The 16,661-nt window shown below is 41.9% G+C and overlaps 1 protein-coding gene across 1 annotated transcript; it reads left to right on the forward strand.

Moving 5' to 3' along the window:
- The first annotated feature begins 11,218 nt into the window (after nt 1-11,218).
- On the forward strand, nt 11,219-15,726 carry SLC25A6 (solute carrier family 25 member 6). The gene is made up of 4 exons (XM_072614514.1): nt 11,219-11,534; nt 13,250-13,736; nt 14,237-14,377; nt 15,106-15,726. The coding sequence occupies exons 1-4, from the start codon at nt 11,424-11,426 to the stop codon at nt 15,261-15,263; spliced, it is 897 nt and encodes a 298-aa protein (XP_072470615.1). The 5' UTR covers nt 11,219-11,423; the 3' UTR covers nt 15,264-15,726.
- The last annotated feature ends 935 nt before the right edge of the window (nt 15,727-16,661 follow it).

Here is a 16,661-nt window from a genome sequence, read left to right on the forward strand (position 1 = left end):
TAACTCCATTTTCAGTTCATTTCAGTGACTCCCTATTGCCTCTAGGATCAAATTTAGCTTTTAAATAAGTCTTTTACAACCTGGCTCCAACTTCCCTTTTCAGTTTCATTCTACATTACTCATGTCCTAACACTTTCTATTCTGGCAAATTGACTTTCTCTGTTCTCAAAAGATGCATTTGTCTCCCACTTCTGTACCTTTGTACGTTTACTGACTGTTCCTCATACTTGCAATGTATGTTCTGCTCAGCTCTGCCTTATAGAATCCCTCTCTTCCTCCAAGGCTAAGCTTAAGTAAGTGCTACCTCCTACATGGTGACTTTTCTTATCTCTTCATTTAATAATGCTCACCTTCCCAAACAACCTGGTTTTCAATTATTCTGAATTTATTTGTATTCATTCTCATATTTATTTGGTATGTACTTATACATGTCCTTGGGTTCTCCATTAAAATGTAAGCTGCTTTCTAGTAGAGATTGTTTCATTTATTGCAATTTGAACCACCTAGTGCCCAGCACAATGTCCCACTTATAGCAGCTGCTTAGTAAGTTGACTCATTGATTTATTGAGAGTTCCTTATAACACTGAAATCACAGATCTGACACTAACAAAAACAGAAACAACACCCCAAAAGACATTCATGTTAAATAGTATGTGAACCTGCCACCTTTTGGTATGATGTTTTAAAATATAGAATAGTTAATAGTTCAGTTATCTAAAATAGCACTTTACAGTTTACATAAATCTCTCCTCAGAGGTCAGAAGGACCCAAAGACACATATTCATGTCAACATTTAAACTCAGGTCTTCTCATTCCAAGTCCAGTGTTCTTTCCACTCTACTTGATTATTCCAAAGCATCCTTTGTGGAGTTTTTTAAGAGGAAAAAAAATAGGTGTGGTGCAAAGGGTACTACTCTGAGGAAGTGGTCTAAATTCTAGTCTTCCGACCTGTGTATTACTAGTTTTATGATCTTGGATAAACCATTTATGGAGATTCTACAGCTAGATATGCCACTCCCTCAATACGGTTATTAGTATGAAGGAAAGAAAACAGTTTTTAAAAAATCAGCATATGGGTATGTACATACATACATACATGTATATGCATATATATGTACACATATATAGATAGTATATATCAGTTTTGACTTCATAGACTATAGAGTTCCATCACTCAAAACCACTGGAAGAATATTGATATTAAAAACAAAAGGCAATGGAGAGATGCATGATGGGAGCCAGCAGATTACATTGTATAACCAGTGATAACTTGGATGTGACAAGGTTTAAGGGTGCTGGGGACCCCAAAATACCGACAGGGTGCTGCTCGAATGAATTCGACAAAAGTCTTCTTAAACCAAAGAAAAACAAAGTTTATTAAAGATTCACCATACTGGGTTGACTCTTAAGGAGCCTAAGCATTTGTAACACTTGTATTCACAAGCAGGCCAGATAGAATCTCAGCTAGAAAGAGTCTGAGCTGGATTGAATCTGAGCGCCTTCATGGAGGCAAGATGGAACTTAAATACAGAAAAGACTGTAGGAGGGATCTGGGGGGTGGTCTGGTAGTCTAGGGTGATGGCAGGAGGGGTTTAGGGAAGGTCTTGAGGAGATTAGGGTAACTAGTGATGTCTTTGGGTGGGATGTAGGTGGGGCAATCCAGAGGTAACACAATGGAAGACCAGGCTAGGCCAAGAGAAACATTTGAATATGAAAGATTCTGGAGGACCTGACGACAAATTTGAGTAGGAAAGGCCAGGTGGGGAGATTCAAGGGGAGTTAGGGAGGTTTCCAGAGTCTGAACCGCATCAGATGCAAATAATATAAGAGCAGTAGTGTCAAACTCAAATAAAGATGGATCCCAGCAGGCCTCACATAGAAAAATCACAAGTTAACATTATGTTGTATTATAATTTTACTGATTTTATTAAACATTTCCCAATTGCATTTTAATCTGGTCAAGCTCACCAAGAAGTTTTGCAGGCTACTTGGGGTAAGTGAGAGGTCTCTGATGTAGAAGATATCACTCAGGAAACGTGTGCTTGGACAAGAAAATGACTAGAAATTGTATTTATCTTTGTCATATGTTATCTTTGTCATGTTAAAATACCTAGACATAGTCCTTACCCTAGGAGGTAGTTCCCCGAAGAATTTGGGTAGGAACAGACGAGAACTGTCTGGGATTAGAAGGAATGAAAGGGTTGTAATCTTCATTATCTGAGGGAAACCCACATCAGTAGATCACAGGTCTCTGGACCAGCATTACCTCAAGCTGTGTTTGTGACTCTTAATTGGCTGGTTTTATTGGGTTTTTTTTTTTTAAAGTATTTCCTTGATGCTTTTATCAGTAAAATTAAGCTGGAAGAAAAGAGCACTCTGTCATAATGAGGTAGCAGTTTTTAAGAGAATACAGAGTTTAAAATTTTAGCCTGGGTCACATTTAATCATCACTAATAACAACTCACATTTGTGTAGTGCTTAGAAGTTCCAAAGTCCTTTCTGAGCAGTAACCCAGGAGTATTGTGAATATAGGTAGGATCCCCATTTTATAGATTAGGAAACTGGCTCAGGGATGCTAAGACATCAGATAACTCTTAGAAAATGTAAAAAAAAAATGTCTTATAAAATAGATAACTGAGATTAGGCCTCACTTTATTATTATTTTTTTTGAACAATCCAAAAGTTTCACCTCATACCCAGAAATTTTTAAAGATAACAAAAGATGGGAATGGTCAAGTGTTAGAGGGGTTATGGGAAAATAAGTGCACTAGTACATTGTTGGTAGAGCTATGAATACCATTTGAAAAGGAATTTGAAATAAAGTGATAAAAATGTCCATATCCTTTGACCCAGAAATTTCATTACTAGGCCCAAGGGAGGTCATTGAAAAGAAAGAAAAAAAAGTTACCATACACACCAAAATAATTATAGCTGCTTTTTTAGTGGGAGCAAAGAACAAGAAACAAAGCAGATGCCCATTGATTGAAAAATGGTTAAAGCATAGTACATAAATGTAGTGGAATATTAATGTGCTGTAAGAAATGGTGAATATGATGAGTAAGAGAAGCATGGAACGATTTACATAATCTGATACAGAATAAAGTGAGCAAAGCCAAGAAAACAATATCGCAATAACAGTAACAATGTAAATGGGAAGAACAACCACAAAAAATCAAAAGAATGTTGCAATATTACAAAGAACAAACAGGACCGCTGAGCAAGAAAAATGAGATACTCCACTGCAAAGGTGGGAGAGCCACAAATGTAGGACTTGGCATATATTTTCATATTTTTTATATATATTTAATGATTTTGCTGATCTTTTTCTTTTTTATCTTGTTTTTTCTTTCTAAAACATTGTTATATGGGATAGCTCTCTGGGAAAGGAGAGGAGAAATTTTGATGATATAGAAAAAAGAAAAAAATCAAATTTATTTTTTTAAATAAATGTTGTCAATGCCTTCCTTGTGTTTTTATATTATAGACATTTGTGTATATGAACCCCTTTTACCCTCACTTCCCTTGTAACAAAAACAAGCAAAAAACAAATCCTCCTCAAAAAAAAAACCCAAACAAACCAAAATCCAATAAGCTGAGGGTGACATTGCATATAACGTTGCAAATGACATCCAGTCTCTAGTAGTCCCACCCTGGCTTCCCTCTCCACTCCCTGAAAGGAGGTATGTTTCTTTATCTCTTCCCTAGAGCCAAGATTAGTTATTTCAATTAATCTTTTAGTAATCTGCTAGTGAATCTCTAGGGCCACCACCCCATAGAAAGTGAATGAGTTAAATAATGTTGTTTGGAAATGTGGCAAACTCATTGGAGTTAGATTTTTTTCTAGACAGTGAATGAAGCTTCTCATCATAAAATCAAATTTCTATGACTATTTCCTCTTTTCCTCTCCTATTTCCCTTTCCATCTCCCGTGAACAAAAACCAAACCAAAGTACTGTATCTTTCAAATTAGGATGCTTAAGCCAAGAAATAAATGGATAAAATTGCTGACCCACTTTTCTGTCTTCTGTGTACATCTTTGTCTAGTATATGCCAAATGTCATGAGTTTTCTTCCAATGCTGAATGCTGTGAAAGCCATATATCACTTTTCCAAAAGTGGAACGGGCTGCCTTGGGAAGTAATACCATGGCAGGGGAGGGGGGGAGGGGTGGGGGGAATCTTCAAATAAAGACTAGTTGGCCACTTGTCAGGACTATAAGACAAGAATCCTATTTGGATGAGGTTAGGCTTGATGACCTCTGAAATCTCTTCCAGTTCTGGGAGGATATAATTCTGTAACTCAGAGTGCAAGATTTTTGTTTTGTTTTGTTTTGTTTTGACTTTAGGATTTTGATTAATTCGTGGTCTTACTACCGTGACCACTGACTCCACTTAGAATTGCTGCATGCTTTTCTATTCTCTGGGTTCTTGTCCCTGTATGTCCACAGGTTCTCCACAGAAGGCTTGCCCAATGTTCTGGAAGTCATCTTATTCTTTTATTGTCTCAGGAGTACAGATTGACCATTTCATCTCTTGAGAGTTGCTCTCACTCCATGTTCTTTTATTCTTGTCTCCAACAATGTCATAGTTGGTAACGTGCTATATAGGATGCTTGTAACTACCATGCATCTTTCCACTGTCCTTTGATTATGTATAATTGCTTTGTTTTTCTAGAATCATGATGTTCCATGATTCATATCAATATGACATCATTAGTTGAATAAAAGGATTTCTGCAGCGATGAGCACTCTGGAAACATTGAGAGTACCATTTCTGCAATGCAATCCAATCTTCCTCCTCAATTCTGAACCCATCTCCTTATACATCTATGCCATTGTCTGGGTAGCTATTTTGGCAGCATAAAGAGAAGCATACAGCAATCGTGTACGCTGGGGCACAGTAATAGCAATGAAGGGCTCCTACAGCAGAGGGAACCAGTGAGGTGATGGGTAATGGTTCTAGAAGAAATGGGGCAATTCGTACCTTTGCACCCTTCATTTAAAAAAAAAAAATGTCCAGTAGCTCTCTCCCCATCAATTTTAGCTTTGCAAAGATGAAGAATACCTTCTATATAAAGGAGCCTTATGAACATGTTTACAAGCTTATCTTCATTTCTTAGTAGGCTGTCCTCCCCCATAAGAGGTTCACTGTTAACAAAGTGAATGAAATGATTCTTTTCTGTTCACGTAGTGTGCCAAGTAGGTAAATAGCTCTATCTACAAGATTCTTCTTCTTTTCCTCCTCCTCCTCCTTTTTTTAAGGAACAGTCTGTGGGATGTTTGTGGACTATAGTATGCTGTCTAGAGTGGATTCTTATTTAGCTAGCCTTATTTGGAAAATTTCTTTAAACACTCATAGGTAGATATTCACAGTTAAAGTGAAAATGGAATCTGGCAACAAGGTAAATACAAAAAGATAAAATGCCTAACAAACAACATTTGGCCACATTATAGGAAACTGGGCAGAAAGTTAGCTTTGGAGTCAAAGAACTGTGTGACCTTGGGTAAGTCACCTCTGAGAATCAGTTTATCAATAAACTGAGATGCGCAAACCTATGACTTACTCATGGACTTAGAGCCAGACAGAACTTGAGAGTCCATCTAGTTTAATTTTGATTTCCACCCCAATTTTAAATGAGGAAATTGAAGCCCTAAGAAGCTAGGTGTTCAGTGCTGGAATTGGAGATAAAAGAAAAAAAACTTGGCTGTGGATTCAAATCTCTTTTATTAGCTTTGTGATCAGGGACAAGTCGCTTATCCTATCTGTTCCCTCATTTTTAAAAAGGTGATAAAAATGCCTCAGGTATTGGGGGAGAGCTATTGCGTTGGGTACCAATTTTTTGCGGGGAGCTCAAATTAGATAATATAAGTAAAATGTTTCATAAACTTTTAAGTGAAATAAAGAAAGATTTCATTGAAAGACCTGAATTCCCGGAATTCCAGGTCTCAACCAACACAAATCAACAACTAGGTTTTGTACCTTGTAGTTTTCAGGGGGTTGCCTGAAGCAATGAAAAAATCAAGCAAACCCTCCAAGGTCAAACAATCATTTTGCCTGAAGCAGGACTTGAAGGCTGGTCTTTCTGACTGAAGTCCAGACTTCTATCCATTATACCATATTACTACTTAATCTCAGTATTAATTGTTCACTAGATTAAAGACATTTTCTATAGTCAGAAAGGTTAGTAAGTAGCAGAGCAAGGAAGCCCAAATCCAATATTACTGCTATTTCACCATAGTATATCTAAAGGAACTATTCTAATCCATCAATACACATTTAAAAATACCTACTGTGTGCCTGGCATTGTGCTAAGATCTGGGTGTAGTTTTTTTTTTTTTAAGAAAAGGCAAAAGACAACTGCACGAAGGGAAACTGCAGTCTGCACATCATCACAAGCAAACATATATATAAAAAGCTAGCTATGTACAAGCAGGAAATAGTTAACAGGGAAAGGCACTAGAAGTAAGAGGGACTGAGAAAGGGACAGTTGGGACTTAAAGTAAACCAAAGGGTTAGTAGTAGTACAATAGTGATGGAATAGCAGAGTAGTTCGAGGCATGGAGGGGGAGAATTCCAGGCTTTAGGGACAGCCATAGGGAATGCCTGGAACCAAGAGATGGAGTGTTTTGCTTTAGGAATAGCCAGAAGTCCAGTGTCACTAGATCAGAGCATATTATCAGGGAGTAGTAGGGTGTGAGAAAATTGGAAAAGCAGGGAGGAACCAGGTTATGAAACTCTTTGAATGCCAAACAGAGCATCTGTATTTGTTCTTGGAAGCAATAAGAAACCACTGAAATTTAGTGAGTGGGGGAGGGTAGCGTTGGGGGTATGGGTGTGTATGTGTATGTGAGTGTGAGTGTGAGTGTGTGTGTGTGTGTGTGTGTGTGACAAGATCTGACTTGTGTTTTTAGGGAAATCACTTTAGTTGCCCAGTGGAGAATAGATTGAAGTGGGAAGAAACTTGAGACAGGCAGACCCACCATCAGGCAATAGCAATAATCAAGGCATGAGCTGATGAGGCCCTACACTTAGAGTGGTGGCTATCAGAAGACAGAAAGGATTTGGCTGATGTTGTAAAGATGTTGTAAAGATGAACTTGGTAGCACATTGTATTACCAAGAGATAGTGAGAAATAGTGAGGAACTGAGGATGACTCCTAGGTTGGGAGTCTGAGGGACTGGAAGGATGATGTTACTTTCCACTGTAACAGAGAAGGTAGAAGGTGGGGTAGGATTTGGGGTAAAAAAAAATAATGAATTTGGGAAATAATTGAGTTTAAGATGTCTACTGGATATCCAGATAATAATATCTGAAGTATAGTTGGAGATGGAAGATTGGTAGTCAGCAGAGAGATTAGGGCAGGACAGGTAGATTTGAAAATCATTTGCATAGAAAGCCATTAAATTCATGGCAATTGATGAGATCACCAACTGTTGTTGTGTTTGTCCTTCATTCTCAAAGAGGACCATCAAGATGATGATATGACATGACTTGCAAGTAAGTGACTTTGATTTGAGTGAGTGAGGACTGTGTAAGGTCACCAGCCTCACTTTCTTGTCCAGAGCCATATCAGGCCATCATAACCACTGGAGATGGCCCAGGAAACAATGTGACACCCTGGCCATTTTAGGCTAAGGTCTTATCACATTCTTACTTTGAGTGACATATACCCATTCAATGAATAGGCCTCTTTAAGTAGTTACTCAAGGGATGCCCCCTTTAAAAAAAAAATCAAACTGGGAGTTTGATTTTCAGGGTTCCTGGGTAAAAGAGAAACAGTTACTATTTAGTATTTACCGAAGGAGAAAGGAGCATATAGGGTGTGATCTGGAGGAAGATCCAGCAAAGCAGACTGAGAAGGAGTGGTCAGCTATTCCACAGGAAAAGAGTGATGCCTGGATAGATCTCACGGGGTCTGGGCACTTTCATAGGCGAGAAAATGTCATCTTTAGTTTCATTAACCTCTAACTGAAATTTAGCATTTCCTTCAATAGAGAGAAAAGAGTGACAGGGAAGAGAGAGTGATCAGTAATGCCAAAGGCCAAGGAGAGGTTAAGGAGCATGATGAGTGAGGAAGGGCTGTTTGATTTGGCAATTAAGAGATCATTAGTAACTTTGGAAAGAGTAGTTTCATTGGAATGATAAGGTCAGAAGTCAGATTGTAAGTGATTAAGAAGAGAGAAAATGAAGGTACCTATTATAGAATTGTTTGGCAGCAAGTGGGAGCCCAGGTGAAGTTGTGTAACATAACATATATTTTGTACATTGCATATTATATACAGTATATGTTATATACTGTACCTGTTATGTATAATAAATGTGTACGCATACATAAATACGTATAATAAAATTTTTGCCTCTTCCTCTCATTTATAATATGTGATATATATTATAACAATACCAATTTATAATAATATAATATCATTTCTTTGGTAAAAATGCAAGGCTATATTTTAGTAAAGCAGTTGGGTGTGTTAGAAAGAACCTGAGATCTTGGAGCAAGAAGACCTAAGATTTCAGTCGTAGTGCTGTGTTTCTGTGTGCTTAGCTAACTGTGTGACTTTTTGTGAATTACTTTCTGAGTCTCAGTTTCCTCATTTGCAAAATGGTAGTTAAGATTATTGGGCACTGCTTATCTCACAGGGTTGTTGGGGTGGGTGGGGGAGAACAAACAGGGCATTTCAGGTTATAAATGTGAGTAAACATTTATACGGTGCTTTAAGGCTTATAAAATGCTTTCCTAAAAAATAACCTGGGAGGGAGTGGGCACTAGTAACTTGTTCCCTCTACAAAATTCTACATATAAGACTGGGGAATAACGGGCATATTTTTCAGTGCCTTCTTTTTAAATGACCCCATTGCACTACTACATGTCATTCAGGGATTCAACACAGAGATTGCTTCCTTTTCCAGGAAAAGCTGATGGGAGGGGGAAGAGGACTGAGGGTGGGGATGAACTTTGGTACATGAGTAATGTGGAAACAAAAGGTAAGACAAATGACCTCTGAGCTACAGAGAAGTTCACAACTTTTGAACAATCTATATTTAGAAATAGCTGTTGTCATCATATCTCCATTCTTACCCCCCTTCCCCCCTGGAAACCCTCACTAATGAACTTGAGACCTGAGGGAAAAGGGGATGTGACCTTAGTGTTTCTCAGGTGTGCTAGTAACTTGGAACAAGTAGGGAAGGGGGATGGGTGTTGTTAAACTTGCAATGTATAGACCAGGCTTTCATAACTAGGTGTCCACACACCCCTGTGGATAGATCTCACAGGGTCTGTGAACTTTCATAGGGGAGAAAATAATGCCTTTAGTTTTATTAACTTCCTACTGAAATTTAGCATTTCCTTCAACTGATTAATTTACACAGGCCTATAATGTCACAACTCCCTGCTGTGACAAATGAAACCATTGTGACTGAGTTAACCTCAAGTCTTCTCTGCTTCTATCCAAACCATACTTTTCTAGATCCAGTTCAAGTTGACTCCTATAATTTAATCTAAATCTTTTTAGGTTACTCACTTATCTTTTTCTTCCCTACATCAGAACTACTGAGCCACATGATAATTCATGGCCACATACCACTTTTCAGTTATAAAGTCATTTCAAAAGCCACAGCACACCTCCAGGCCTGTTTCCTCCCCTATAAAAAGGGGTTGGGCTGACTACATGATTTCTACAGGTCCCTTTCAGCTCTAATATTTGATTTTGTGACCTCGATCCACACAGCAACCCTATGGTGATAAATAATGCAACCATAATAAGCGTATTATATGGACAAGGAAATGGAAGCCCAGAATCACCGGAAATCCTAGGGTAACCATTAGAAGGGGCTGCCACTCATAGGTATTGAACTGTCACATGAAATGTGAAACGTGAGCCTAAACACGGTGTAGTGGGGAAGAGCTCTGGACTAGGCAGAACTCAGGGAAAACTGGCTCTGCCGCTAACTGGATATATGACCTTGGTCAGCAACATTGATCTAGGTCACAGACCAGATTTGGAGGGGCCCCTTAACACCCTTATTTTATAAATAGGGTGACTGAACTGCAGAAGTCGTGGCTTGCTGAAGGTCATGAAGGTAGTGAAAGGCAGAATTGGAATCCAGGGCCTCTCTCTCCAGGTTTAGGATTCTTTCCACTTACTGTCATTCCACAAAAACGAGGAAACTGAAGCTCAGAGAGGCTAAAAGCCTTGCTCCAGGTCATCGCGTTAACGAGGATTAAACTCTGAGCCTAGAGTCCCAATTCGGGGCTAGCTGCACGTGTATTGTCATTTCCGTAACACATGAAGACATGGAGGCCAGAAAGCCTCATAACTTGGCAACGGACACCTATTAAAACCTCGGAGGGGGCCGTCACAAAGACAGACCTTCTTGCTCGGAGGGTGCACGGGGAGCTGCGGGCCGTGGGGGCAGCGCCGGGAGGCTTTCCAATCACCCCCCGGAGGCCGCCTCGGGTGCCCCGATGATTTGCCCGAGGCCGCACAAGTTCAGCCCCCAAGTGCAAGGCTTTTTACGCTTGTCCCCTCCACCCTTGGCCCCGGTGTGGAGCATTACACATACTTTCAGTTATTTGCGATGTATTGATCGGTTACACTTTTATTTTTACTGTAACAGTTCATATTGTGGGAGAAGAGGGTTTCCGGGGAGAAAGTTTTGCTTTGTAAGAAGTCGACAGAAATAAAGATTTTTTAGAAGAATTAGAGGGTTTTCTCCCCGTGCCTGTGCCTGTGCCTGCTTGGCACCCGGAACGTGGCCCCGGGGGTGGGGGAGCGGGACAGCCATCCCCACCGCCGTCCAGACCCGAGAGCAGCGGGGTCTCCTCCCTACGAGGACTGGGGCGGTGGGCGTCGGAAGCGTCCCAGGAATGGGCGGAGAGCCTCGGTAACCAAGTGTCCCCAGGCGCCGGAGTCCTTCAGGTGACGGTCAAGCCGATTACCCCCTGGGGATAAGCGGCCGGCCCGTCCATCATTCACCGCCGGGCCGCTCTCCGCAAACCAGGCCGGGGCGCTCTGGGTCCCCGCCCGACTCAGCACCGGAGCACGACCCCCAACCCCGGCCCCGGCGGGTCCAAGACACCCATGGTCGTCCGCTAGGCCAAGGCCCAGAAGCCGGGACGTGGGCTTTTGTTCTCCCAGAGACGCACGCGAGGCCAGGGCGCGAGTCTAGAGGGGAGGCCCCGAACTCGGTGACAGCCCCCCTTCCCCCCCCCCGCCCCGTTCCGGACGAGCCAATGGGAGCGTGCGGAGGAGGCCGCAGGGGGCGGAGCGCCGAGGCTTTAGCGCCTGCGCGGGGGGCGCCGTGTCCTTTCGGTCCGAGCTGTAGCAAGGGGCTGTGTGCAGGCGGCAGCGACTTCCCCAGCCTTCGGCCCTCTCTCACCCGGCTTTCTTTCTCCAACTCCGACACCTTCCCCCTCGGTAACCATGACGGAGCAGGCCATCTCCTTTGCCAAGGACTTCCTGGCCGGTGGCATCGCCGCTGCTATCTCCAAGACGGCGGTGGCCCCCATCGAGAGAGTCAAGCTGCTACTGCAGGTGCGTGCTTGGTGCTTGGGGGCACGAAATGTCAAGCGGCCGGAGCGCAGCCCGGGACCGCGGGCGGAGCGCAGATGGGGCCAGGAAGGGTTTCTGGGGGGGGCGAAGACGTAGGCCCGAGGATCCGGGAACTTGGCGCGCGCCCACCCTCGCGCCGCCACCGGCTTCCCTCCCTTTCGCTTTCGCGGTAGGGCGGGGGAGGGCCAAGACAGCGCCCCGAGAAGGGTCGTGGGCTCGGTCCTCGCGGCTCTCGCTACCGGGAGAACGCGCGCGGCGCGCTCCCGCGTCCTCCCTCCCGTCCTTGACCGGGGAGGTCGCGTAGGAGGAACGGGAAGGTGACGGGGAGGAAGTAGCCCCCGGTTGGGTGTCGGGAAAGGCGGGGGCCGCTAGTCCTCGGTGACACGTGGGTCTTCGGCCCTCCCCCCGGGCCCTCGGGCCCTTGGGGATTGGCGCGAACCTCCCGGAAGTGTGCGTGAGCTCGCCGGCTAGGGGAGGTCTTTGTCCCTTCGCGCCCCGCCCCGGCATCTGCACCCCCCGCTGCCCTTTTAAGGGAGAGGAAGAATCAGGAAGGGCGGGAGGGGCTGACGTCAGCTGTCACGTGGCGCCGGCTCTGCTGCCGCAGTAGCCGAGCTGTCGCGAGGAGTCTGAATGCGGCAGAGATGGGAGGGGGGAACCCCTCTCCGGTTGTCATGGTGACCCCCACCCCTGCTGAGGACTCGGGCCTCCTCGCCCGTCTGCCCACGGCTTCCCTTCCCTTAGGGCTGCGTGCGTGGGCGCTGGTGGGGGGTGGGGAGGGGTCTTGGCCTCTGCATTTGTTTCTTTTTAAATGGATTCTGCAGAGAATGTCTTCCCCCTCCCCTTGTACACGTTTGTAGAGCACGGGCCGCATTCTCTGATAACAGCTTTTGGGAATGGGAAGGAAAAAAATCCTAGAGGTCCCTAGTACAATCCTGTGTATTTAAAAGTGAGGAAAATTAGGCCCAGCGAGTCCAGGATGTCTTAAGTGATTAGAGCTCGAGTCAGAACCCCCCATCCTGTGACCAGAAATGGGTGCGCTTTATCCTTCTACAGAAAAGGAAACTGAGGCCTAGAGGAATGAAATGACGCGTCCAAAGGTCACATCAGTCTTTCAGATCCGTTGCTCTTCCCTTTGGTAGATAGCTCTGTAAGGTAGGCAGGGATGGAACATAGCAATTAAGTGTAATGTTGATTTAAGCACATATGTCGTACTGCCTTGTGCTAGGCTTTGATGTTACACTGGTTTGAAGAACCAGGAACCTAGGAGTGCTGCAGGCCCTGCTTGCCCAAGGTCATACAGGTGATTAATGTTAGAACGGGAAATAGAACCCAGGCCTGACTGCCTCAGTCCTCAGGCAACACCTTCCTAGTTTCAGTTTCTTTAGCTGTAAAATACAGGCCCTGACCTAGATGACCTCTAAGGCTCCTTTCTGCCATCAAAAGTGAACGTCTTAGATGGATACAGTAGTACAGATCTTATGACATTACCTTTTTATGGGCTTAAGACTATAAATTGTCTGCCAGTTGAAGCTCTTAACCTAAAATTCTATATGTTTCCATTTTGTCAGATTGGCACTCTTACAATGTCTTCAGAGAATAAACCCAGCACTCTAAGAATTATTTTTGTATAAAGATTATTACCTATTTGGGGAGGGGGGCTTTTATCCTAACAATTTGTTTATGTTCTTTGGTTTTAGGTGCAGCATGCAAGTAAACAAATTGCTGCAGATAAGCAGTACAAAGGCATTGTGGATTGTATAGTCCGAATTCCTAAGGAACAAGGGGTGCTTTCCTTCTGGCGGGGTAACTTAGCAAATGTCATCAGATACTTCCCCACCCAGGCCCTTAACTTTGCCTTTAAGGATAAGTATAAGCAGGTGTTTTTGGGAGGAGTGGACAAGCACACACAGTTTTGGAGGTATTTTGCTGGCAATCTTGCCTCTGGTGGTGCAGCTGGAGCCACTTCTCTCTGCTTTGTCTACCCCTTGGATTTTGCGAGAACCCGCTTGGCAGCTGATGTTGGGAAGTCTGGCACTGAGAGGGAATTCAAAGGCCTGGGAGACTGCCTTGTGAAAATCACCAAGTCTGATGGAATCCGTGGCTTGTATCAAGGTTTCAATGTCTCAGTGCAGGGTATCATTATCTATAGAGCAGCTTACTTTGGCATCTATGATACAGCAAAAGGTAAGAGTCCTTTTAAAATGTTGCTATTAACCCTAAAAGAAACAAATTTGTAACTGTTTTCTTTTGTACTATAAATAGTTGAAATAAATATGATTATAGCTACTTTGTTGGTTAGGGGTTGTATTATCTGTATTGTCTGTTTAATTCCAGTTTGAAGGTAGAACCTTCTGCAGTCTGTGGTTTGGTAGACAAATTGGCTGCTAGTAAACATAACAGGATTGCAATCAGTGCTTTCTTGCCATTAATGGCCTTTGCTGAAATTGTATAGCTTCCATAAAAATTTTAATTTCAGGGTAATTTAAAATATATACAGATATCTCTTAGTTCCAGCCTAAAGGGCACAAATAACTTGTCTTGTCTGTAAGGGATCTGACAGGGTTACTTTTTTTTGTTGTTTTAAGGTTTTAAAACTCGTGATTAAAACTAATGTTCTGTTAGATTAGCTTGACATTTAAGGGTAGGATCTGAGGTTTTATTTAACAAATGTGATTCTTTTCCAGGTATGCTCCCAGATCCCAAGAACACTCATATTGTGATAAGCTGGATGATTGCACAAACAGTGACTGCTGTAGCAGGTGTGGTCTCTTATCCCTTTGATACAGTAAGGCGGCGAATGATGATGCAGTCTGGGCGCAAAGGAGGTAAATTTTTCTCTCTTATAGTCACTATACTTTAAAAATGTTTTTGGTATGAGTAAGGGACAAATGTAGTGTTCGTTTATCATAAAATAACTTTTTGCATTTAACTACACTTTGCCATACGTGAATCTTGTTTTGTTTTAGCTAAGCTGAAAATGGTGAAGTAAATCTTAGGCAAGAAAATGATCATCTTAAGTACATTTTCCAGTTGTGGAAATGTTGCTTTTCTTCAGCTAAATGCATGTCTTGATTTACTGGTGATGCTTTTCTATGTCATACTATTTTCCTGGAATGTGTTCTGTAGCACATGGCTCTTGTCGCTTCCTAGTCCCCACACCTCAAGTCCCTAGTTCCAGCTCCCTTGTGTTCTAGCTTCCCTAATCCTTCTGTCTTTCCTTGTTCTAGCAGGGGCGGGGGTGGTGACTGCTAGCTACTACTGGAATCTTTTTTTCTTCATTTCCTTTCTAACATCATTGATTTTGCAAATCCTGGTGTATATATTGTATGATGACATTGTAAATCCTGGTGTATATATTGTATGGTGACATTGTAAATCCTGGTGTATATATTGTATGGTGACATTGTAAATCCTGGTGTATATATTGTATGGTGACATTGTAAATCCTGGTGTATATATTGTATGGTGACATTGTAAATCCTAGTGTATATATTGTATGGTGACATTGTAAGCCTTGAATTCTGACTGAAATTTTTTTCTTTCCTCTTGACAGCTGATATCATGTACACTGGGACAATTGACTGCTGGAAGAAGATTGCTAAAGATGAGGGTGGCAAAGCTTTCTTCAAGGGTGCCTGGTCCAATGTTCTTAGAGGCATGGGTGGAGCTTTCGTGCTTGTCCTGTATGATGAATTGAAGAAAGTAATCTAAGTACATCCTAACTAAGGAACCAGTGAATATAGATCATGTAGAATACTTAACCATACTTAGCATTTTGGACCATTGACCTTCAAGAAATTCCTGTTGTCTTTTTATCCAGGCCAGATCATGTTTTGTAGGGGAACCAGAAAAAGCTCTTAGAAACAGGGACTCATTTATTGTGATCCATTATTCACACAGTGGAACTGATGATGATTCAGTATATTGATTATATGGTTTTTGGGAAAATAACAGTTTCTGTGGGTCCAAGGAGGCAGATCAACTTAGACCATCTAGTTTAAATGCTCTTTTGTAGGACCATAAATTTGTGTTTAAGTATTTATTTAAAAAAATCATGTCTCCCATTTGTACTTAAGCACTATATATACTATTTTGCACAGCTGACTATTTGGCAGTTATGATGATCTGTGTTGGGCATTCTGCTGTTAAACAATAAATACACAGAAGACTCTAAGACTTGTGGTGTAATAACTGAATTATCCAACATGGTTTGGTTGTGATGAGTTTGGGGTTGTGCACAGTAAAAGTACTGGATTTCTTGTTTTTTTTAAATTAATCATAGTAATACAAAACAGGTATTAAATTGAGTGGTTTCATGGAAGTAGTTTTAGCTTTCTGCCTCTCTAATACTTGAGTTATACAGATTCTTTTATGCTGCAATTCAGCCAGCATCTTTTATGGTAGACAGTACCAAAAGCCAGCAAGATACCATGTTTCACTTGGTTACTCAGCAAATAAATAGAATCAGAATCTGGGCTCAAATTCTATGCATTGAGCATTATATAAGTTATATTTCTGCAATGGACCTATATACAAAAGAGAAAATAAATTTAATAGTTAATATTGTCAAAAACTGGCATAGAACTGAAGGGCTGTGATCATTGGGAAATGACAAATTTGTCAACAAGTTATCAAACATTTCTCTTAATTGTAATCATACCAAATGGCAGATCAAATTTTGATTATTAAAATGCTGAATATATTAGGTACCTGGGTGCACAGTGGTTAGGATATGGAGAAGAATGGGGAAACTGTCAGTCTTAAAATGAGAGATGCCTAAAGGTGGGGGAGAGAATCTAGGTGAATTAGACTGGGACTTGGACTTGATTGTGAAGATGGGGAGTTGATAGGAAATTGAATTTACAAGACTTTGCAATTTACACATGTGGAAACAAAATTCTAAATAGTGATATATCCCTACTGTTAGGGATGTCCAGTTGGGAGAGTGGTCCACCATATCGAATACTGCTGAGAGGACAATTAAGCACCTTGTAATATGCAAGCACAGAAGTTTCATTTTGATAATTTAAACAATCTTTAAACTTAGATAAAAGCCAAATTGAAAGGTGTCTGGTGTCTACATCTTGTTAGGGAATGGAGTTTGGGTAG

Source organism: Notamacropus eugenii, chromosome 5, assembly GCF_028372415.1.
Source record: "Notamacropus eugenii isolate mMacEug1 chromosome 5, mMacEug1.pri_v2, whole genome shotgun sequence".
Classification (NCBI taxonomy): Eukaryota; Metazoa; Chordata; class Mammalia; order Diprotodontia; family Macropodidae; genus Notamacropus; species Notamacropus eugenii.